Source organism: Anas platyrhynchos, chromosome 39, assembly GCF_047663525.1.
Source record: "Anas platyrhynchos isolate ZD024472 breed Pekin duck chromosome 39, IASCAAS_PekinDuck_T2T, whole genome shotgun sequence".
NCBI lineage: Eukaryota > Metazoa > Chordata > Aves > Anseriformes > Anatidae > Anas > Anas platyrhynchos.
Window position 1 is genome coordinate 2,111,961 of NC_092627.1, and position 23,055 is coordinate 2,135,015.

Genomic DNA, 23,055 nt, shown 5'->3' on the forward strand with positions numbered 1-23,055 from the left:
CTGCAAGGCTGTTCCTCACTCCTCTCACTCTCCCAGCTGCTGTGTGGCGCAGTGTTGTGTTTTTTTTTTTTTCCTAAATCTGCTCTCACAGAGGCGCAAAACAACATCACTTACTGGCTCAGCTCTGGCCAGCAGTGGGGCCCTTGCCAAACATGGGGCAGCTTCTAGATCCTTCTCACAGAAGCCACGCCTGTGGCCCCCTAACACCAAAACCTTGCCATGTAAACCCATGACACGGCAAGAGGCTCAGACTTTCTCTGCCTGCAACTACTCAAGAAATGAGAGTATCAGTAGCTTTCTCACACCAAGACAATTAGAACAAACGTTGAGGTTTGAAAGCCTATGGTTCTAAGGATTGAAGCCTATTTTTAACATTTTAGATGTTGCTTGGCATTCATAGAGCAGTGTTCAATGGTAGGCCTCACAGCTGGTTTCCTCTGGATTTCCGATAAGCCAACAAATTCCTCCTTCCGTTGATAGTAGTCTCACCCTAGTATACAACAGTCTTGTAGTAGCAAGTCCTGGTCCCTGCCAAATAATTATCAGTACAGGAAAGATCTGAGAAACGTTCTAAATGGATACTGTCAGTAGATGTTTGCAACGATTTTAAAAAATCTGAACAGAAACATTGAAGATCATACCCATGCAGGGAATGTGATTAGATCCTGTTTCAAGCATCTTAGCACTGAGACAAAACATCAGGGAAAAAAACAAAAACAAACGAACAAAAAAACAACTTTCAGATTTGTTTTTGAGAGTCTGAATAACACATTATCTCTTCTCATTTTATTGCTTATTAGACAGTATTGCCATTCACATATTTTTCTCCAACAATGAGTAACTCAAATGGCAAAAAGGTTGGAAAATAGTTCTGAAAAACACCAGTTTAATCAGGGATAGTTCACCAGTCTTGAGCCTGAAAAATGCCACGTCTCCAAATCCAGTCTTTCTTTTTTCTTTGAGTCTTGCTCCTGGCAAGAGGGATCTGGTGCAGAGAGACAGTTCTGCCCAGGAGCAGCTCCACTGCACAGCACAGCAGGGTTGGGGGCTCTGACCGCAGCTGGCACAAAGAGAGGAGAGAAGGAGAGAGGACTTGGAGGCAGTTGGGAGTGGGTGGATGCTGAGAGCTGCCTGCAGGAGAAATCTGCACAGCCCTTGACAAGGTAAATGTCTGGCTGCAGGGCCATGCAGCTGCAGGTCCTGGTAGTGTCTCCTCCTGGGTCTTGTTTCTGGGAGGGCAGTGGGCAATGCAGTAGGCTTTGAGACTGCTGCTGGATTGCACTGTGAGGTGAGGACGTCTGGCAGAAAGTCCATGGAGAGCCATAACCCAGCTTCCCCTGGACAGCCAGGAGCCAAGTGCTAAGCCTCCTCCAGACACTGAAGGGATGGAGCTGGGATGCTGGGACAGTCCAGCTTATGAATATTCATGTTTGTCCATGGGGTGTTCTTCTGGTCTTCAGGCTGCTCTCCAGCAGGATGCAGCTCTCTCTTGGCATCCTTGTGTTCTCCAGGTGCCACAAGGAGAAGACACCTCTGCACTAAGGCCATGTCCTTGCTGCTGACTGGCTGTCTGTGGGCAGCTGGAGTGAGGCCTCTGCAGCCCTGGCAAAGAGGGAGAAGCTGAGGTCCTGCTCATGCACTTGCAGACAAGGTGAGGATTCTGTCCATCTGCAGTGGGACTGGGGCTTCTCTGCTTTAAGCTCTCTACATATTGGGAAACAGTAGTGTGCTTGTTGTACTCAGCATAAGAAAATCTGCCTTGCTCTATACTGGAGGGAGGTGTTCTTTGCAACAACACTGCGAAGTTCATGGATCTTATAAATGGACTGAACTTCAGTTTCCCCCTTTTTCCTGCTTCCTGAATGCTTCACAGCAGGAAGGACTCCTCTGGAGCCCACAGGAATCCCCGCTCCCAGTGTCAGCCTCAGAAAGAATCATCCGGGACTCAAGCGGTAGAGCTGCAGAAAGATTCTCCTGCAAAGAGAGAGGCTTGGGATGAGAGTGCTCTAAGACTTTCAAAATGTTTTCCTCAGAGAAGTCTCTTCTAACTTTATTCTGCCTTCTCTTTTTCAACAGACAACTGTGTTCAATGTCAGAAAATGCCCAACAGCAGCTCTGTGAGCGAGTTCCTCCTGCTGCCATTCGCAGACACGCGTGAGCTGCAGCTCCTGCACTTTGCGCTCTTCCTGGGCATCTACCTGGCTGCCCTCCTGGGCAACGGCCTCATCCTCAGCGCTGTAGCCTGCGACCACCGCCTCCACACCCCCATGTACTTCTTCCTCCTCAACCTCGCCCTCCTCGACCTGGGATGCATCTCCATTACTGTCCCCAAAGCCATGGCCAATTCCCTCTGGGACACCAGGACCATCTCCTATCAAGGCTGTGCTGCACAAGTTCTCTTTTTCGTCTTCTTCTTTGGTTCAGAGTTTTCAATTCTCACTGCCATGGCCTATGACCGCTATGTTGCCATCTGCAAGCCCCTGCACTATGGGAGCCTCCTGGGCAGCAGAGCTTGTGCCACTATGGCAGCAGCTGCCTGGGGCAGTGACTTTCTCCAAGCTGTCCTGCACATGGCCAACACATTTTCCCTGCCGCTCTGCCATGGCAATGCTGTGGAGCAGTTCTTCTGTGAAATCCCCCAGATCCTCAAGCTCTCCTGCTCAGATGCCTACCTCAGGGAATTTGAGCTACTTGTTTTCAGTTTTTCCTTAGTCTTTGGTTCTTTTGTTTTCATTGTTATTTCCTATGTGCAGATCTTCAGGGTGGTGCTGAGGATGCCCTCTGAGCAGGGCTGGCACAAAGCCTTTTCCACATGCCTCCCTCACCTGGCCGTGGTCTCCCTGTTTGTTAGCACTGTCATGGTTGCCTACTTGAAGCCCCCCTCCATCTCTTCGCCATGCCTTGACCTGGTGGTATCCGTTCTGTACTCAGTGGTGCCTCCAGCAGTGAACCCACTCATCTACAGCATGAGGAACCAGGAGCTCAAGGATGCCTTGAGGAAACTGATGAACTAATATTTAAAAAAAAAAAAAAAAAAAAAAAAAGCCTATTGTCTTCTGCATATGACTCAGAATGCATTGCAGGAACAAGGTTTTCTTTTTAATAATTTTTCATACTCTGGAGAGTGCCATCACAAGCTCAGAGGTGTGGGTAGTAAGTTCAGCAATGGCTGGCCAGGCCATTGCTCATTGCTTCTTGAGGGATAAGATTTCCCAGAAGAGCAGGGCCTGCTGTATGTGCATGGGAGACATTGAAAGAGAAACCCAATGCTGGTGCTGGCAGGCACGTCATATGTGTGTGGAGAGATGAACACGAAGGAGCACAAAGGCCATCCGCTATTCCTAGAAGTCTCATGAAGGCCAGCTGGGCAGATAGCGTCACAAGGCCAAGTAACGTCCCCTGGGAAGCCACCTGAAGGCAGCTCTGGGACGTTCCTCCTTGAACCGAGGTCTCTGTGCCCATTCCTCATGTCCTGGGGTATCTCAGAGGAGGGCAGAGCAGGGCGAGGCACCCCACAGCTGAGGTGTCTCCCAGCCTCTGGCAGTGACTGCAGGAGCTCTCTCTAAAGGCATGTGTGTATGAGGTCTGCTCAGATGTGGACACCTCACACAGCCCTGCCATTGCCCTGTGTGATTCCAGGAACAACCCCCAGTGTCCCTGTGAGATTCCTGGAACCCCTTTTGCATAGGTTCATTGCAGATGCCCCTCTCTGTTATGTCACACTACCCCGCCTTTCTCGACCGGGCTGTCAGGCATTTGGATCAGCAAGATTTCTGGGGACTTGAAAAATGTGGGCATCAAACGCATCTTCAGGAAGGGCAAGAAAAAGGATTGGCAGAACTGCAATTGTCACCTCTAACCCTGGGAATGTGATAGGGAAAGTCCTGCCACAGCCTTCTTCAGGCAGTTGGAGGAACCAAAGGAACTGCTGAAACAGAAGGGGAGGGGAAAGAAGGGAACGAGGTGAACCTGCACTTTAGCAAGGCCTTTGCCATGGTTTCCTGGGGTTCCCTTTAGCCACACTGGTGATATTTGGACTGAAAAAGGGGATGATGTTTTTGGGGGCAAGGTGTCAGTGGTACAAAGTCCTCCTTTCAGCCAGTTACCAGCAGCATCCCTCAGTGATGGGCACTTGGGCCAACACTGTTGACACTCTTTGTTATCTCCCTTCATGATGGCATGGAGCGTATTTCTCAATCTCAGTCTTTTAAACATGCATTAATCTTTAATGCAATGACTCTCCCTCAGAGTGCTCTTCAAGGACAGAAGAAATGGAGGAGAAAAAAAAAAAAAAAAAAGGAAAAAAAGAAAGAAGCATTAGAATTGTTGGGAAATGTGTTTTGGTAAATGTGTGTTTATGTAAAATGTATTTTCCTAAATGTTTGCATAAAACTATTGTTCAAGAAAGCATAATTTGATTTATTGCACTTCTCCATGGTGTTGTCAATGGAAAACTGTGTAAATGAATAAGGAACATTCATAGAAAAAAAAAAAAAGCTGGTGATGCTGGCAAGGGAGATTATTTCAGCTATTACTTAGAATCCTTTTTTGCACAGCTTTGAACTGTTTCTTCAATCTATTTTCATGGCTGGTTTCAGTTTTCCAGTCAGAGGTGGACACTGCCTCCAAGGTTTCCTTGGATAGCCGAGGGACCCAGGTGGGAAAAGTGACACAGGACCTAGGGGAGCCCTTCTGGAGCACAAGCTGGGGGGCACGAACTGGGGCTGGGCCCCTCAGGGGCTGTGCAGGGCTGCTACGCATGCTGTGCAGGGCCTGCCTACAGCATGCTGTGTCCTTCCATCCCACTAAGATGTCACTTCTGTCTCAGAAACTGACCGTCCCCATGCAGGGAGACAGCATCTTGCAGGCAATGTTTGAAAAGCTGCCCCAAACACAAGGACATATCTGGGGAGGTCAGGAGGCAAGATATCAAAAACTGCTCCAGACCATGGGGTCCATCCCTCAGGAGCAAACTGCTCCAACCTGGGTCCCCCACGGGCAGCAGCTCCTGCCAGGTCACCTGGTCCTGCGTGGGCTCCTCTCCACGGGTTACAGGTCTGGCCTGGAATCTGCTCTGGCAGGGGTCCTCCACAAACTACAACCTCTGTCAGTGCAGGTCCACCTGCTCCACCATGGTCTCCTCTACAGGTTGAAGGGGGACAGCCTGCTTCACCATGGTCCTCATCACAGGCCGCAGGGGACTTCTGCTCCGGGACATGGAGCACGTCTCCCCCTCCTTCATAACTGATCTTAGCACCTGCAAGGCTATTTCTCACTCCTCTCTTTCTCCCAGCTGCTGTTCTACAGCAGCTTTTTTTTTTTTTTTGCCTTTTTTTTTTTTCTTCTGTTTAAATATGCTCTCACAGAGGTGCAAAGAATGTCGCTTATTGGCCCAGTTCTGGCCAGCAGTGGGGCCCTTATCTAACGTGGGGCAGCTTCTGGATTCTTCTCACCAAAGCCACCTCTATGGCCCCCCACTACCAAAACTGTACCACGTAAACCCACTCCATGCAGTCACACGGCATTCAAAGATGAATGTGAGGGGCCATGGATTTGATCTGCTTGTAGGCGACAAGGAGGAGATGAGAGGAAATGCTCTGATGACCTCAACTCTGCCTCAGGATCTCCTGCCCCAGCAGGAGGAATGTGACTGTGGCAGGGACTGTGAGGTCACTTCTGCCTCTGCAGTTGATAGGGCAACAGCAGCAACATGTCACAGAAAGGGCCTACGAGGTCACTTCTGAGTGACTTTGGCTATCCTCCAGTCTTCAGGCACCTCACCCATTCTCCAGGACCTTTCAAAGATGATAGAGAGCGGTTCGGCGATCACATCTGCCAGCTCCCTTAGCACACGCAGATGCATCCCATCGGGACCCAGGGATTTGTGTGTGTTGAGCCCACACAGACGCTCCCGAACCACTCCCACGTCCACCAGGGGGGAGCCCTCCATTTCCCAGACCCTTTGTCCTATTGCCAGGGGCGAGGAGTCCCGGGGGAGTGTCCCTGAAGCAAAGACTGACGCAAAGAAAGCATTCAGTATCTCTGCCTTCTCAACGTCTCCCTTGACCAGGAAACCCCCCTCATTCAGCAAGGGACCCACATTATCCCTAGTCTTCCTCTTGCCGTTTACATACTTGAAAAACCCTTCTTATTATCCTTTATCTCTTTCGCAAGCCTCATCTCTAGGTGGGCTTTAGCCTTCCTGGTCGCATCCCTGCAGGCCCTGACAACACATCTATACTCCTCCCAAGAGGACAGGCCCTTTTTCCACATTTCACAGACCATCCTCTTCCATTTGATCTTATTGATGAGCTCCTTGCTCATCCACACAGGTTTCCTGCCCCCCTTCCCCGATTTCCTATTCCTTGGGATGCACCGATCCTGAGCATGGAAGAAGTGCTGCTTAAATGTAGCCCAGCTCTCACAAGCACCCTTGCTTTCGAGCAGCCTATCCTATGAGATACTCCCAAGCAGGTCCCGGAAGAGGTCAAAGTTGGCTCTTCGAAAGTCCAAGGTAGCAATCCTGCTTTCAGCCTTACTTTCTTTGCCTAGTTGCATGTGTGTTGAGGGATTTCTTGAAACAGCAAAAATCCCATGGCTTGCTGTAGCTGAGCAAACCAAGCTACCAGGGCAACTATGAGAAGTTCCCATGACAGTGTTCCCACAGCGCCAAACTCAGAAAATACTGTTACCAGCAGCTGGCCTCAAGGACTAGGTCTACGTGACCGTTAATCACAAAGGGGGTTGTTTTCCTGACTGCTAATCAAAAGGGGGGTTCTTTTCTTGCAGGTGGGGTTGTTTTCTTCTAGTTGTTTGTCTGAGTGCTTTTGACAAATAATCTTGTGTGAAACATTGTCCGCCCCTGTAAAGTTCACTATAAAAGTTGTGCTATTCGGGCAATAAAAGGGAGCAGCACGATCTGACTCTGCTGGTGTCTGTCGTGCTTTCGCCCGTGCTTCCTGCAACATATGGGGGGTGGGGGGGCATTTTGGGGTCCCAAAATATGAGGGGGGGGTCATGAAACATATGGGGGGGGCACAGATGGGGGGGCTCCTGTAGGGTATGGGGGGGCGTTTTGGGGGGTCCTGGAACGGGGGGGGGGGCAGGTAGGGTATTCGGGGGGGGCAGATTGGGGGGGGTCCCAGCTGGGGGGGGGGGCATTTGGGGTAGGGTAAGGGGGGCGAGTCCTAAACCGGGGGCGGGGGAGACAGAGTTTGGAGGGGGGGGGCACTACCGATTGGCGGGGGGTCCAATTTTTTGTGGGAGAGGTCAGATTCTTTTGGGGGGGTGTCCAATTTTTTATGGGGGGGGGTCCAATTTCTTTTTGGGGGGGGGGTCCAATTTTTTTGGGGGGGCGCCGCACTTTTTGGAAGGGCTCTGATTTTTCTTTGGGGGGGTCCATTTTAAAGGGGGGGTGCTCCCATTTTAGGGGGGGGCTCCCATTTTTGGGGGGGGGGGGCGGTGTGTGTGGGGGGGCAGCGCTGACTCAGTGCCTATGATCGGGGGGGGGGTCCCGAGCCCGGATCTCAGGGGGGGGGGCACGGGACCTGGTTGGGATTTTTTTTTTTTTAGGGGGGTGGGGCCCGGGGGGGTCCTTACTGGAGGCGGCCGGGCCGGCGGCCGCAGCGCAGGACCGTGATACAGCAGCGGCGGCGGCGGGGGGGTGCCCGAGGGGGGGGCGCGGAGGGACGGCGGCAGCGGGCCGCCCCTCCCCCCAACCGGGACCCGTCCCTGCTCCCGCACGCCCCCCCTCCCGCCGCCACTGCCGCCGCGGAGCCGACCCCATACCCTAAACCCCGCCCCCAAACCCCAAACCCCAAACCCCGCCCCCACCGCCGAAGCCCCGCCCTCTACTTCTAAAGCCCCGCCTCCCCCCTCCCTCCCTGCCGGCCGTTACCCGGCGGGCGCGGCCACGTGACCCCCCGCGCGCCTCCCTACTGGCCGGCGCCCCGGGGCGGCGCGCGGCGATTGGCGGAGGCGGCGCCCAATGGGAGCGCGGGGCGGGCGCGGTTTGAGTGTGCGCGCCGCAATGGCGGCGGGGCCCGGCGGCGGCGGCGGCGGCGCCCGCCCGGTACCGGCCACGGCGGCGGCTGCGTCACTTCCGGCCGCCTCCCGGTTACCGGTGCGCAAGGCTCACGCCAAGCGCGCGGCGGCCGCGCCTGAGCCGGAGGCTCCCGAACAGGTTGGGCCCCGCTCCCGTTCCCGGTGCCGGTTCCGGTCTCACCCTCCCGTTCTCCCGTAGAAACGGCGCCGCTCCGGGCCCCGAGCGGGCTGGGCTCCCAGCAGCCGCGCCCCGTTGCGGGCTATCAGCGTCCCGACGGCACCAGGCCCAGGTAGGGCGGCACCGGGAGGGTCCCGGTTGTACCGGGGGGGTCCCGGTTCCACCGTTCGGTCGCGGTGACCCCCCCGTGCCCCCCCCCAGGGCTTCTGCGCAAGGCCATGACCGTCGCCGCAGCCCCCCAGGCCGGGAAAAAGGCCCCGGGGGCGGCTTCGGGATCGGCAGCGCCGCCTCCGGTACCGGGGGTGCGGCGGCGGGCGGCGGGGGACCCGAGGGGGCAGCTGGCGGAGCTGCGGGAGAAGATAAGGGGCCTGGAGGATGACAACCGGCAGCTCCGGGAGCAGCTGCAGCACAGCCGGGCCCGGGAGGAGGAGTTGGGCAGACAAGTGAGGTGAGAGCCCCGGTAACACCGCCCCCCGGTACCGGTTTGCACCCTCCCGGTAACCGGGGACCCCTCCCCTGACCCCTCTAGTACCTAGGGACCCCCCTCCAGTAACGGGGGACCCGTTTCCTTCCTCCTCCGGTATCGGGGACCGCCCCCCTCCGGTAACGGAGGACCTGTCCCCTTTCCCCCCAGTACCGGGGACCCCCCTCCGGTAACCGGGAACTCCCCCCCGGTAACAGAGGACCCGTCCCCTTCCCCCTCCGGTACCGGGAACCCCCCTCTGGGTACGGCAGCACCCTCCACTTCCCCCTCCGGTACCCGGGGACCACTGTAAGGTATCGGAGACACCCCCCCTCCGGTAATAGAGGACCTGTCCCTTTCCCCCCTAGTATCGGGGACCTCCCTCGGGTAACTGGTGACCCTCCCCCTATCCCCTCCGGTAGCGGGGACCCCCCCCGGTAACCGGAGACCCTCCCCCTTTCCCCTCTGTTAACCGGGAACCCCCCTCGGGTAACAGGGGACCCCTCCCCTTCCCCCTCCAGTACCCGGAGACCCCCCCTCTAGCAACAGGGGAACCCCCGGTAACCGGGGACCCGTCCCCTTCCCCCTCCAGTGCCCGGGGACCCCCCTCCGGTAACCGGGGACTCTCCCCCTTCCCCGTCTGGTACTGGGAACCCCCCTCAGGGTACGGAAGCCCCCTCCCCTTCCCCCTCCGATACCCGGGGACCCCCCCTCCGATACCAGAGACCCCCCCCCCCTCCGGTAACGGCGCCCCCCCCCCGGTGCCTCCCAGCTCTCTGCGCACGGAGCTGCAGCAGTCCCAGGAGGAGCGGTCCCGGTGGCAGCGGGAGGCGGAGGCGCAGGCGGCCGAGCGGCAGCGGCTGGCGGCTGAGCTCCAGGAGCGGCACCGGCAGCTGGAGGAGCTCCGGGAGGCGGCGCGGGACCGGGAGGAGCAGCTGGGGGCCGCCCAGGTGGGTATGAGGCTGATTTCCCCCCCCCCCCCACGGGGCAAAACCAGCAAAACGCGGGATTCTGCCCCAAAATGGGCTGCGAGGAGCGCAGCTGGAGATGCTTCGGGGGGCTTTTTACCCGATTTCGGGGTGTTTTGCCGGATTTTTCCCCAGTTGTTGTCTTCTCCCAAATTATTCCCCCTATCCCCCCCTAAATTATTATCTTAGGCTCCCCTGATTATTGGGGTCTTCCCCCCCAACCCTTCCTGATATTGGGGCATTTCCTCCAGATTTTGGGGGCTCTTCCCCGAATTCTGCTTGGCTTTTCCCGCAAACTTTGGGGGAGTTTCCACCAATTCTGTGTGTTTCCCAACCAAATCTTGGTGGGTTTCCCCTCCCCCTGTATTCTGGATGGTTTTTCCCCATGTTTTTTGGGGGGCTCTTCCCAAAGATTTTATAGGTTATTTCCCCAAATTCTTGGTGCTTTTTCTACAAGCTCTTCGCGGACGGGGTACCCAAGTTCTGTGCGTTTTTTCCCTAAAGTTTTGACTTTTTACATCCAATTCTTGGCGCTCCTGTCTTGGCCGACGGCGTTGGGCGCCCCTCTTGGCCAACGGGGTCGGGCCTTTCCCCCCCAGGCGGAGCTGCGGGAGGTGTCGGGGGCGCTGTCGCGGCGCGAGGCGGAGGTGTCGGAGCTGCGGGCGCTGGCGGGGGCGCAGGAGGAGCATTTGCACGCGCTGGAGATGGAGCGGCGCCGCCTGCACAACCAGCTGCAGGAGCTCAAGGTGCACCAGGGGGGCTGACACTGAAAATATCAATAATAATTTAAAAACCAGGATTTGTTTCGGGGGATTTTTTGCCCCAACATGAAAATAATAATGATAATAATTGATAATAAATAATAATAATCGTTCATTTTTTGTTTATGTCAAAATTTAAAAGTTTTTTTTTGCTCAAACTTTTTTTTTAAAATAACATTCCTTTCTGTTTTTTCCTCAAAGTTAAAAAGTATCATTTATTCTTTTTTCTCGAAATTGAAAAACAAAACCTTTTTTTAGTTTGCTCAAATAAAAAATCATCTTTCTTTTTTTGATTTTTACTGAAATTTTAAAAAGTCAAAAGAACACTTCTTTTATTTCTCAAAATTTAAAATAGAATAACTCATTTCATTTTTTGAGCTTTTTTGCTCAGAGTTTAACAAATACATATGTTTTTGCCCCAAATTTTTTTAAAAATACAAAAACAAATCATTTTTTTGCTCAGTTAAAAAAAAAACACACTTAATTTTCCCTCAAATTAAAAAAAAATATATTAAATGCTTAGTTTTTCTTGCTCAAAATTAAAAAAATACATAGTTTCTTTTAGGTTTTGCCCCAAATCTATAAACAACAGAATGGTCATGGTTCGTTTCTGTTTTTTTGTTCAAAATTGTAAGAGTATATAAGAATATAAATATTTAACTCTGAAAGTTTTTCTTATATATCCATACTTAAATACAGAAAAATACAGAAAAATAATCTGTCTGACAAGTGGCAGTCGGGCAGGGCTCAGGGCTGTGGCAACTGGGGCCGCGTCAGGTCACCATTGGGATCCCCCAAGGCTCCGTTTTAGGGCCAGTCCTCTTCAAGTCCTCGATATTCTACAAAATACCTTTTTTTCCCTTTTTTTTTTCCCCCTCCCCAGGGGAACATCCGTGTCTTCTGCCGCGTGCGCCCGCTGCTGGCGGCCGAGCAGGAGGCGCAGAAGGGGCTGGAGCACCTCCACTTCCCCCCCGAGGACAACAAGACGCTGGTGCTCTGCAGGACCGAGGGGGTGAGCGCCAATTTGGGGTGCCCTGACCCCAAATCAGGGCTGGGGGGGACACCCCCTGCTGCTCCCGCTCCCAAATCCTCCACGGCCCTACAAGCGGGCGGCCCTATAACGGGGGCAGGAGGCCCTATAAGCCCGATATCTCCCCGTATTGCACATCAGGCTGGGAATAGGGCTCGTGGTGACCCCCCCAAATCCTGACACGTCCCCCCCGACCCTATTTCCCCCCCCGACCCTAATTTCCCCCCCCAGTCCCATACGGGGCGGCGGGGCGAGGTGCGCTACGACTTCAGCTTCGACCGCGTCTTCCCGCCCGGCGCCTCGCAGGAGGACGTCTTCGAGGAGATCGCGCTGCTCGTGCAGGTGCCCCCCCATAAAGGACCCCCCCTTTTCCCCAAAATTGCCCGTTTCCCCCGTGTTTCACCCCAAAGCGCCTCCATCGCCACCCAAACCCCCCCAAGTGCTCCCCAGGGTCCCCATTTCTACCTTTTTTCCCCCATAAATCCCCCCGTTTACCCCCCCAACCCCCCCCAAACTGTCCCCCAAAGCCCCTTTTTCCCCATTTCCCCCCAAACTGCCCCCGTTTCCCCCATAAATCCCCCTCTTTCCCCACCAAGGTCCCAGTTTCTGCCCATTCCCCCCCCAAACTCCCCCGTCTTCCTCTATTTCCCCCATAAATGTCCTATTTCCCCCCAAAGCGCCCCCGTTTGACACAAGTGACCCCAAAGGCTCCCGTTTCCCCCAAAAATGCCTCCATTTGCCCCTGAACTGCTCCCAAAGTGCCCCTGTTTCCCCCAAAAAGTCCCCATTTCCCCCCCAAGGCCCCTGTTTCTATCCCATTTCCCCCTTTTCCACCCCCAAAGGCCCCCTATTTCCCCTATAAGTGCCCCCATTTCCTTCCCACGCTCCCCCAAAGGCCCCCGTTTCTCCCTGAACTGACCCCAAAGCCCCCCCATTTCCCCTATAAATGCCCCCGTTTCTGCCTGTTGCCCCCCAAAGGCTCCCAAATTTCCACCCCAAAGTGCCCCTATTTCCCCCGGTGTTCACCCCAAAGCCCCCTGTTTGCCCCTGAACTCCCCCCAAAGTCTCCCCATTTCTCCCCGAACTGACCTCAAAGCTCCCCCTTCCCACCCTAAGTGCTCCCATTTCCCCCATAAATGCCTGTTTCTGCCCCCATTCCCCTAGTTTTCACCCCAAACACCCCCATTTGCCCCTGAACTCCCCCCAAAGACCCCTATTTTGCCCATTTTCCCCACAAGTGCCCCCATTCCCCCCTATTTCCACCCCAAATGCCCCCATTTGCCCCTCATTTCCCACCAAAGACCCCTATTTCCCCCGTTTCTCCCCGTTTCCCCCATAAGTACCCCCATTCCCCCCAAGTTTCCACCCCAAATGCCCCCATTTCCCCCCAAAGACCCCTATTTCCCCCACAAGTGCCTCCATTCCCCCCAGTTTCCACCCTATTTCCCCCCCCAAAGAGCCCTATTTCCCCCCAGTTTCCACCCCAAACGCCCCCATTTGCCCCTGAACTCCCCCCAAAGACCCCTATTTCCCCCCCATTTTCCCCACAAGTGCCCCCATTCCCCCTATTTCCACCCCAAGTGCCCCCATTTGCCCCCTGTTTTCCCCCAAAAGACCCCTATTTCCCGCCCATTTCCCCCACAAGTGCCCCCATTCCTCCCAGTTTCCACCCCAAACGCCCCCATTTGCCCCTGAACTCCCCCCATTTCGCCTCCATTTCCCCCCCATAAGAGCCCCATTTCCCCCTAGTTTCCACCCCAAATGCCCCCGTTTACCCCTGAACTCCCCCCAATGACCGTTATTTTCCCCCAAAAGACCCCTTTTTCCCCCCATTTGCCCTATAAACCCCCCCCGACCCCCCCCAGTCGGCCCTGGACGGGTACCCCGTCTGCATCTTCGCCTACGGGCAGACGGGCAGCGGCAAAACCTACACCATGGAGGGGCCGGGGGGCGCCGACCCCACAAGTTGGGGGGTGATCCCCCGCGCCGTGCGGCACCTCTTCGGGGGCGCCCGCCAGCTGGAGCACAAAGGGTGGCAGGTGGGGGCCGAGGCACCGAGTTTTGGGGGGGGTTGGGGGCTTTTTGGGAGGGGGTTTAGGGCTATTTGGGGGATTTGGGGGCTTTTTGGGGGGGAGTTAGGGCTTTCAGGAGCTTCTTTGGGGGGGGGTTTAAGGCTTTTTGGGGCTTCTTTGGGCGGCGCTTAGGGCTTTTGGGGGCTTCTTTGGGTGTGTTAGCGCTTTTGGGGGGGCCTTAGGGCTTCTGGGAGGCTTTTTTGAGGGGTTAGGCCTTTTTTGGGGGATTACGGCTTTTGAGATCTTTATCTGGGGGAGATTAGGTCTTTTAGGGGCATTTTTGGATGGGGTTTTGAGGCTTTTGGGGGTTTAAGGTGTTTGGGGGGTGTTTAGGGCTTCTTGGGGTACTTTTCGGGGGGAGGTTAGGGCTTTTGGGAGGCTTTTAGGGGGATTAGGGCTTTCTGGAGGCTAATTTAGATCTTTTGGGGGCTTTTTTTGGGGGGGTTAGGGCTTTGTGGTCTTTTGGGGGGCTTTTTGGGGGGAGGTTAGGGCTTTTGGGGGCTAATTTAGGGCTTTGGGGAGCTTTTTTTAGGGGTATTTGGTCTTTTAGGGGCTTTTTTTGAGGGGGTTTTGAGCCTTTTGGGACTTTTGGGGGTTTAAGGTGTTTGGGGGGTTTAGGGCTTCTTGGGGTTCTTTTCTTTGGGGGGGTTAGGGCTTTTGGGGGGCTTTTTGGGAGGGTTAGGGCTTTCTGGAGGCTAATATAGGGCTTTTGGAGCCTTCTTTAGGGGGGTTTAGGGCTTTTGGGGGCTTCTTTGGGGGGGGAGTTAGGGCTTTTGGAGGCTTTTTTGGGGCTTTTTTGGAGGGTGTTAGGGATTTGGGGGGCTTTTTGGGAGGGTTTAGGGCTTTGGGGGCTTTTGGGGGCTTTTTTGGGGGGAGCAGGGCTTTTGGGGGGGTTTAGGGTGGGGTTTTGGGGGGAATTTCTTTAGCTTTGGGGACTTTGGGTCTGCTCTTTTGAGGGCTCTTTGGGGTTCTTTATAGGGTTTGGAGGCTTTTGGTGGTTCTTTAGGCACTCGGGGCCCCTTTTTGGGGGGATTTTGCGCCCCCCTGACCCCCCCAAAGTACAGTTTCAGCGCCAGCTTCCTGGAGATCTACAACAAGGCGCTGCGGGACCTGCTGGGGGGGGACAGGGGGGGCGAGCTGGAGATCCGCCACGTCAGCTCGGCCAGCAAGGAGCTGCACGTCCCCAACCTGCGCTGCGTCCCCGTGGCCTCCGAGGACGAGGTAAGAAACCCAAACCCCCCCTCGGAGTCCGTTTGACGTATTTTTCCATTTTTTAACCCCAAATTTGCCCCCCCCCCCCAGGTGCTGGGGCTGCTGCAGACGGCCGCCTCCAAGCGCTCGGTGGCGCGCACGGCGCTCAACGACCGCTCGTCCCGCAGCCACTGCGTCTTCCAGCTCCACATCCAGGGCTCCAACGCCTCCCGCGCCCTCCGCTGCAGCTGTGAGCGCCTCTTTTTGGGGTTTTCTTCCTCCCCGGGGGGTGCCGACCTCCTCTTCCTCACCCGAAATCCTCCCCCAACCCAGCGGTGCTGAGCCTGGTGGACCTGGCGGGCAGCGAGCGCTTGGATAAATGCCAAGCCAGCAGGCAGCGGCTGCGCGAGACCCAAGCCATCAACAGCAGCCTGGCCACGCTGGGGCTGGTCATCATGGCCATCTCCAACAAGGTGCTGATTTTTTGGGGAAAAAAGAGCGATTTTGGGGCCACGACCCCAAAATTTTGTCGCTTTCCTCCCCATCCTATAACGATTTTTGTCCCCGTAGGAGCCGCACGTGCCGTACCGCAACAGCAAGCTGACCTACCTGCTGCAAAACTCGCTGAGGGGCAACGCCAAAATGTGAGCGGGGTTTTTTTTTTTTAGGGTGACGGGGTGGTTTTAGGGTCGAGGGTGTAGGGTGCACCCCGCTCGGACACCCCGCTATGCCGTGGATCGCCCCCACCCAGGCTCATGTTCGTCAACATCTCGCCGCTGGAGGAGAACTTGGCCGAGTCACTCAACTCCCTGCGCTTTGCCAGCAAGGTTTGGGGGAAATAATGGGGTTTTTGGGGGTTTAGGGGAGGGTTTGGATTGGGGTGGGGGTGGGGAAGGGTTTTGGGGTGGTTTTTGGGGATGGTTTTGGAGGGAGGGAGCGGGGAGGGCCTGGGGAGGAGGGTTTTGGGGTGGTTTTGGGGGAAGAATTTTGGGGGGGGTAAACATTATGGTATGGGGGGCGTTTGGGGTGGATTTGGGGATCTTTGGGACACGGTGATTTGGGGTGCCGTGGGAAATCTGCGGGCAGAGGTTGGGGGAGATGTAGGATGTGTTGGGGGTGCTCGGGGGGGAGAACGTGGGGATGGGTTCAGGGGCAGGTTTGGGATGGGGGGGTTGGTTTGGGGTGTTAGAGGGCAAATTTGGGGCACAGGGGGTGATTTCATAGGGTTATGGGATAAGGAGGGCAAGTAATGGGATATGGGGGACAGGTTTTGGGGGTTATACGGTGAGTTTGGGGTACAGGGTATGGGTTTTGGATTTTGGACATGGGGGGGATTTGGGGGAGGTCATGGGGGGGATTTGGGGGAGGTTATGGGGTGTGTTTGGGATATGGGGGTGTGATTCGGCAAGTTTTGGAGGTTTTGGGGGATTATAGGGCAGATTTGGGATATAAGGGGATGATTTAGTGGGGTTATGGGATATGGGGGGAGGATTTGGGGTTTACAGGACAAGTTTTGGGGGTTTATGGGGTAGGTTCGGGATGGTGTGATTTTGGGGTGGGTTTGGGGGGATTATAGGGCAGGTTTGGGATATGGGGGGTGATTTGGGGGGGGTTAGGTGGTGGGTTTGGGATATGGGGGCGTGAATGGGGGGATTTAGTGGGGATAAAGGGAAGATTTGGGATATGGGGGACAGGTTTTTGGCGGTTATGGGGTAGGTTTGGGAGGGTTAGGGACAGGTTTTGGGGTATTATGGGATGGATTTGGGATGGGGGTGTGATTTTGGGGGTTTTGGTGTGGGTTTTGGGGGGTGATGGGGCAAATTTAAGATATGGGGGTGAGTTGGGGGGGTTATGGGGTGGGTTTGGGGGGGTTTGGGGTAGATTTGGGATATGGGTGCCTTTTGGGGGGGTTATGGGGAGATTTGGGATCCGGGGGGGCCTTTTGGGGTGGGTTTGGGTTGGATTTGGGTTAGTGGGGGGCCTTTTGGGGGCATTTTGGGGCAGTTTTAGGATACGGGGGGGCATTTGGGGGGGTTATGGGGCAGATTTAGGGGTCTGGACCCCCCTCACCTCCCTCGTTCGCCCCCCAGGTGAACGAGTGCATGGTGGGCACGGCCCACGCCAACAAGAAGTAGCCCCGGGACCACCGGGACTCCCCCCCCCAAATTCCCCTCCCCCCCCCCCCCCCCAGTTTGTGGTGGGGGGTGTGCAGGGGGTGTAGGCTGTCGCCTCTGGGGGTGGGATGTCTGCGTGGGGTGTGTGCAGCTGTTCCTTTTAGCCTGACCTTAATAAACATGTAAATAAGCAAAAACTCTTCTAATAATTAAAAGAAAAAAAAAAGCTGTCAATTTCCAGCTGCAATCAATTTTCTTCCTCTCCTGCCTGCACCAACCCTATGTGTGAAATTCCAATCTGCCCCAAAACACACGGTTTTGACCCCAAAATGTTCCTTTTTGTCCCCAACGTTGGTGCTTCCACCCCATGTCATGTTAGTTTCCAGTGCTACCCCCGAAACTCTGATTTATCTGTTAAAAATGGGGTTAAAATAACAATAACTCTCCCCAGTTTCATCTGCCTTGTCCAGATGGGCAGAGCAGGGAGCTCTATAGGGAAAATCCATAGGGAAAACCTTCCCCAGAGCACGTTTCTGTCCTATACCCCTCTTGGCACCTATAGGGGAATATGAACAGCCTGCAGGGTCCCACATTCTGATGAGAAAAATCTTATCAAATAACAATAAATTAATGCTTTGGGACTTTTTTTTGCCAGTTAATTATAATCTGGGTACAACTGAACTCCCCAGGGGAGCATTTACGCAGCCCCACATGCAACTGGACCCTCCGTGTTCGCTCTTTCCGAGCAACCCGAAACAATGCCCTAGCCAGCATCGGAGATGTTTTAAAAAATCGGGCCCCAGAAAACGCGTTCCGAGCCCCTTTGGACCATCCAAAACTGCCCCCAAAGGAAGGATGTGTGTGCTAGCCGCACTGGGGTCCGGGTCGGACCTTGGTCGGCTCCGCTATTTCGATGGCAGGACATGAGTGTCCCTCCACGGGCAGCGTGGGTCTGGCTTTCCGAACCCCTAGGCTCCATCCTGGGTGTCGTGTGTGCTCGCCGCACCGGGGTCCGGATCCCATTTCGGGCGCCTCGGGGAAGGAGATCCTCTGACACAGTTGTCCGGCCATAAGCGCTGTGGCTGCCAGCCGTGTTGTGAAGTGGAGGCTGTTGTTCACCAGCTCGGAGTTACGCAGTCCCGGGGACCGGGGATTCAGTCCTGTCCAGAGCGGCAGGCGTCCCTATGTGGACCCTGGGCTCCGGTCCTGGGCGATGTGTGTGCTAGCCGCGCCGGGGTCCGGGTTCTGTCTTGGGCGGCTCGAGGAAGGTGATCCCACGACACGGGTGACCGGCCACAAGTGGTGTGGGTGCCAGCCTTGCCGCGAAGCAGGAGGCTGTGGTCCACTCACTCGGGAACTGTCCGTCCCCGAGACAGGGGTTCTGTCCTGTCCGGAGCGGCAGCCGTCCGTCCCGAACACCCACGCTCCTATCCTGGGCGACGTGTGTGCTAGCCGCACTGGGGTCCGGGTCGGACTTCGGTCGGCTCCGCTATGGTGATGGCAGGACACGAGTGTCACTCCACGGGCAGCGTGTGTCCGGCTTTCTGAACCCCTAGGCTCAATCCTGGGTGACGTGTGTGCTAGCCGCACCGCGGTCCGGATCCCATTTCTGGCAGACTGGGGACAACGATCCCATGACACGGTTGTCCGGCCATGAGCGGCATGGGAGCCAGACTTGCAGCGAAGTGTGAGGCTGTCATCCGCTGCCTCGCGGGCTGGCAGTCGTGGGGACCTGGGGTTCTGTCCTGTCCGGAGCCGCAGCCGTCTGTTCCCAACACCCACGCTCCAGTCCTGGGCGATGTATATGCTGGCCGCACTAGGTCAAGGTTGGACCTCGGTCGGCTCCGCTATTTCATCGCAGGACACGAGTGTCCCTCCACGGGCAGTGTGGATCCAGCTTACCGAGCCCTTTGGCTCCATCCTGGGTGTCGTGTGTGCTCGCCGCACCGGGGTCCGGATCCCATTTCGGGCGCCTCGGGGAAGGAGATCCTACGACACGGTTGTCCGGCCACAAGCGGTGTGACTGCCAGCCGTGTCAAGACGTGGAGGCTGTCATTCACTGGCTCGGAGTTACGCAGTCCCAGGGACCGGGGATTCAGACAGTCCAGAGTGGCAGGCGTCCGGATGTGGACCCTGGGCTCCGGTCCTGGGCGACGTGTGTGCTAGCTGCACTGGGGTCCGGGTTCAGTCTTGGGCCCTTTGGCTCCATCCCGGGTGTCGTGTGTGCTCGCCGCACTGGGGTCTGGATCCTATTTCAGGCGCCTCAGAGAAGGAGATCCCACAACATTCCCACGAGGGTTAGGGTTGTTAGGGTTAGGGTTAGGGTTAGGGTTAGGGTTAGAGTTAATCCGGTTAGGGTTTAGGGTTAGGGTTTTGGTTTAGGGTTAGGGTTAGGGTTAGGGTTAGGGTTAGGCCTAGGGTTATCGTTAGGGGGTTAGGGTTAGGGTTAGGGTTAGGGTTAGGGTTAGAGTGTTAGGCTTAGGGTTAGGGTTAGGGTCAAGGCTAAATCACAGGTGAAAGCCCTGTGCATCTCATGTGGCCAACCACTCCCAACTAGGATTCCAAGACGCCTCATCACCCATTATAGAAAAACTCGTTGAATTCCACGACCACGCTCTGTTTGTTGCCTTAGCCATCTGCAGCCTAGTCCTATACCTCCGATACCGGGGGGGCAAGGGGGGCCTGAGTGAAGGGGGGACACAGCCCCAGGGGGTGGGGCTTGGAGGGGGCAGGGCTTGGAAGGGGGCGGGGCTTGGCTCACCCCCCCACTGCAGGAGGCCCAGAGAGCTGCCAAGGCCACGCCCACTCCGGTCAATGCCACGCCCACTCCGGCCCAGGCCACGCCCCCTGCAAGAAAACAACCCCCCTGCAAGAAAACAACCCCCCTGTGATTAGCAGTCACATAGACCTTGTCCTTGAAGCCAGCTACTGGTAACAATATTTTTCTGAGTTCCTCAATTGGGCGATGTGGGAACACTGTCATGGGAACTTCTCATAGTTGCCCTGGTAGCTTGGTTTGCTCAGCTACAGCAAGCCATGGGATTTTTGCTGTTTCAAGAAATCCCTCAACAGTCTCCAATGACGGCTAGGGCTACGTTCAGGTTTGCTCAGGAACAGCGAACCCGGAGGGTCCAGTTGCATGTGGGGCTGCGTAAAGGCTCCCCTGGGGAGTTCACTTGTACTGAAAGCCTTCCTTTGGGGGCACTTTTGGATGGGCCAAAAGGGCTCGTAACGCATTTCCTGGGGCCTGAGTTTTCAGTCGTCTTCGATGCCGACAAGGGCTATGTTTAGGGATGCTCGGAAACAGCGAACCCGGAGGGTCCAGTTGCATGTGGGGCTGCGTAAAGGCTCCCCTGGGAACTTCAAGTGTACCCAAAGCCTTCCTTTGGGGGCAATTTTGGATAGGAGAAAAGGGCTCGCAACGCGTTTCCTGGGGCCTGATTTTTCAGTCGTCTTCGATGCCGGCTAGGGCTATGTTTAGGGATGCTCGGAAACAGCGAACCCGGAGGGTCCAGTTGCATGTGGGGCTGCGTAAAGGCTCCCCTGGGGAGTTCTCTTATAACCAAAGCCTTCCTTTGGGGGCACTTTTGGATGGGCGAAAAGGGCTCGCAACGCATTTCCTGGGGCCTGATTTTTCACTCGTCTCCGATGACGGCTAGGGCTATGTTTAGGGATGCTCGGAAACAGCGAACCCGGAGGGTCCAGTTGCATGTGGGGCTGCGTAAAGGCTCCCCTGGGGAGTTCTCTTCTACCCAAAGCCTTCCTTTGGGGGCACTTTTGGATGGGCGAATGTGTCTCGCAACACGTTTTCTGGGACCTGATTTTTCAGACTTTTCCGATGCCGGCTAGGGCTATGTTTAGGGTTGCTCAGGAACAGCGAACCCGGAGGGTCCAGTTGTATGTGGGGCTGCGTAAAGGCTCCACTGGGGAGTTCTCTTGTAAGCAAAGCCTTCCTTTGGGGGCACTTTTGGATGGGCGAATGTGTCTCGCAACACGTTTTCTGGGACCTGATTTTTCAGTCTTCTTCGATGCCGGCTAGGGCTATGTTTAGGGTTGCTCGGAAACAGTGAACCCGGAGGGTCCAGTTGCATGTGGGGCTGCGTAAAGGCTCCCCTGGGAACTTCAAGTGTACGCAAAGCCTTCCTTTGGGGGCAATTTTGGATAGGAGAAAAGGGCTCGCAACGCGTTTCCTGGGGCCTGATTATTCACTCGTCTCCGATGATGGCTAGGGCAACGTTTAGGTTTGCTCGGAAACAGCGAACCCGGAGGGTCCAGTTGCATGTGGGGCTGCGTAAAGGCTCCCCTGGGGAGTTCACTTGTACCCAAAGCCTTCCTTTGGGGGCACTTTTCGATGGTCTAAAGGGGCTCGCAATGTATTTCCTGGGGCCTGATGTTTCAGTCGTATTCGATGCCGGCTAGGGCTACCTTTAGGTTTGCTCAGGAACAGTGAACCCAGAGGGTCCAGTTGCATGTGGGGCTGCGTAAAGGCTACCATGGGAGTACTCTTGTACCCAAAGCCTTCCTTTGGGGGCACTTTTCGATGGTCCAAAGGGCCTCGGAACACATTTCCTGGGGCCTGATTTTTCAGTCGTCTCCAATGACGGCTAGGGCAACGTTTAGGTTTGCTCATAAACAGCGAACCCGGAGGGTCCAGTTGCATGTGGGGCTGCGTAAAGGCACCCTTGGGAGTTCTCTTGTAACCAAAGCCTTCCTTTGGGGGCACTTTTGGATGGGCGAAAAGGGCTCGGAACGCATTTCCTGGGGCCTGATTTTTCAGTCGTCTTCAATGCCGGCTTGGGCTATGTTTAGGGATGCTCGGAAACAGCGAACCCGGAGGGTCCAGTTGCATGTGGGGCTGCGTAAAGGCTCCCCTGGGGGGTTTTCTTGTACCCAAAGCCTTGCTTTGGGCGAACTTTTGGATGGGCGAAAAGGGCTCGGAACGCATTTCCTGGGGCCTGATTTTTCAGTTGTCTGTGATGCCGGCTAGGGCTATGTTTAGGGGTGCTCGGAAACAGCGAATCCAGAGGGTCCAGTTGCATGTGGGGCTGCGTAAAGGCTCCCCTGGGGAGTTCACTTGTACCCAAATCCTTCCTTTGGGGGCACTTTTGGATAGGCGAAAAGGGCTCGCAACGCATTTCCTGGGGGCTGATTTTTCACTCGTCTCCTGTTGCAGGAAGCACGGCCGAAAGCACGACAGACACACAGTAGAGTCAGATCATGCTCCATTTTATTGCCCGAATAGCCTAACTTTTATAGAGAACTTAACAGGGGTGGACAGTGTTTCACACAAGATTATTGGTCAAAAACACTCAGACAAACAACTGCAAGAAAACAACCCCACCTGCAAGAAAACAACCCCCCTGTGGTTAGCAGTCACATAGACCTTGTCCTTGAAGCCAGCTACTGGTAACAATATTTTTCTGAGTTCCTCAATTGGGCGATGTGGGAACACTGTCATGGGAACTTCTCATAGTTGCCCTGGTAGCTTGGTTTGCTCAGCTACAGCAAGCCATGGGATTTTTGCTGTTTCAAGAAATCCCTCAACAATTCCCCCTTCTTCTTTTGAGCAAACCAAGCCCGACACAGCAGTTTTACAAGTGACTCTTTAGCTATTCTTACAACACACAACGATGATTACCACCACCATAAACCAAATCCTTAATCCCCTTGTGACTAAACCCAGCAACCATCTACACCTTGTTTCAAACAAGTCAGTGAACCATTGATTGAAAGGATTGATACCATACTGAATCTTTCTCATATGCTCTTTCAGGAAAGTAATGGATTTGTGAATTGACTCATTATGATCAGAAAGGTTTAAACAGTACATTCCCTTAAAGTCCTCACACCCATTCCTTTGAGCCAAAAGCAAGATGTCAATAGCAGCTTGATCCTGTAAAAGCAGATGTCGCAGACTATTTTGACCTGGTAACATCTCCTCAAGTATCTCTGTCGTGGCATAGGCTTGCCTCTTGGCCCAGCATACCAATTTTTCTAAGTTGTTACGTGCGGCCGCAGATGCCACTCCAGGCACTGAAATTGCTAATGCCGCTCTAGCTGCAACCCCACACAATTCAACATTATCATTGCAATCCGATGCAAGCAATGCCCATTTATGTCTGGTGATCTCACGCAACTGTAACAAGCTAGGAGCAAATACAATGAGTTTATCTAAGTAACATGGACATCTGATAGCATTTGCAGGGATACCTTGCCAGGCCCCATCCCCACAAAT

At 55.0% G+C, this 23,055-nt stretch overlaps 1 protein-coding gene and 2 long non-coding RNA genes across 6 annotated transcripts; 2 read left to right on the plus strand and 1 right to left on the minus strand.

Moving 5' to 3' along the window:
- Positions 1-524: 524 nt before the first annotated feature.
- Positions 525-6,976, minus strand: LOC140001252 (uncharacterized). Its single transcript, XR_011806332.1, has 2 exons — positions 5,021-6,976; positions 525-4,254 (listed from the first exon to the last, which is right to left on the minus strand). It is a non-coding gene; the product is annotated as an uncharacterized lncRNA (long non-coding RNA).
- On the plus strand, positions 1,026-2,165 carry LOC140001251 (uncharacterized). Its single transcript, XR_011806331.1, has 3 exons — positions 1,026-1,163; positions 1,512-1,651; positions 2,077-2,165. It is a non-coding gene; the product is annotated as an uncharacterized lncRNA (long non-coding RNA).
- Positions 6,977-8,003: 1,027 nt separating the features above from the next.
- Positions 8,004-17,054, plus strand: LOC140001250 (carboxy-terminal kinesin 2-like). 4 transcript variants are annotated; one of them, XM_072032424.1, is made up of 14 exons: positions 8,009-8,182; positions 8,243-8,333; positions 8,423-8,669; positions 9,457-9,634; positions 10,252-10,398; positions 11,297-11,425; positions 11,675-11,785; positions 13,309-13,482; positions 14,575-14,736; positions 14,818-14,956; positions 15,040-15,179; positions 15,277-15,350; positions 15,458-15,533; positions 16,797-17,054. In XM_072032424.1, the coding sequence occupies exons 1-14, from the start codon at positions 8,030-8,032 to the stop codon at positions 16,839-16,841; spliced, it is 1,866 nt and encodes a 621-aa protein (XP_071888525.1). In that variant the 5' UTR covers positions 8,009-8,029; the 3' UTR covers positions 16,842-17,054. The 4 variants fall into 4 exon arrangements, 3 of the variants coding, with proteins under 3 accessions (XP_071888527.1, XP_071888525.1, XP_071888526.1); XM_072032425.1 differs by having other exon boundaries at positions 8,015-8,122; XM_072032426.1 differs by lacking the exon at positions 10,252-10,398 and having other exon boundaries at positions 8,004-8,182.
- The last annotated feature ends 6,001 nt before the right edge of the window (positions 17,055-23,055 follow it).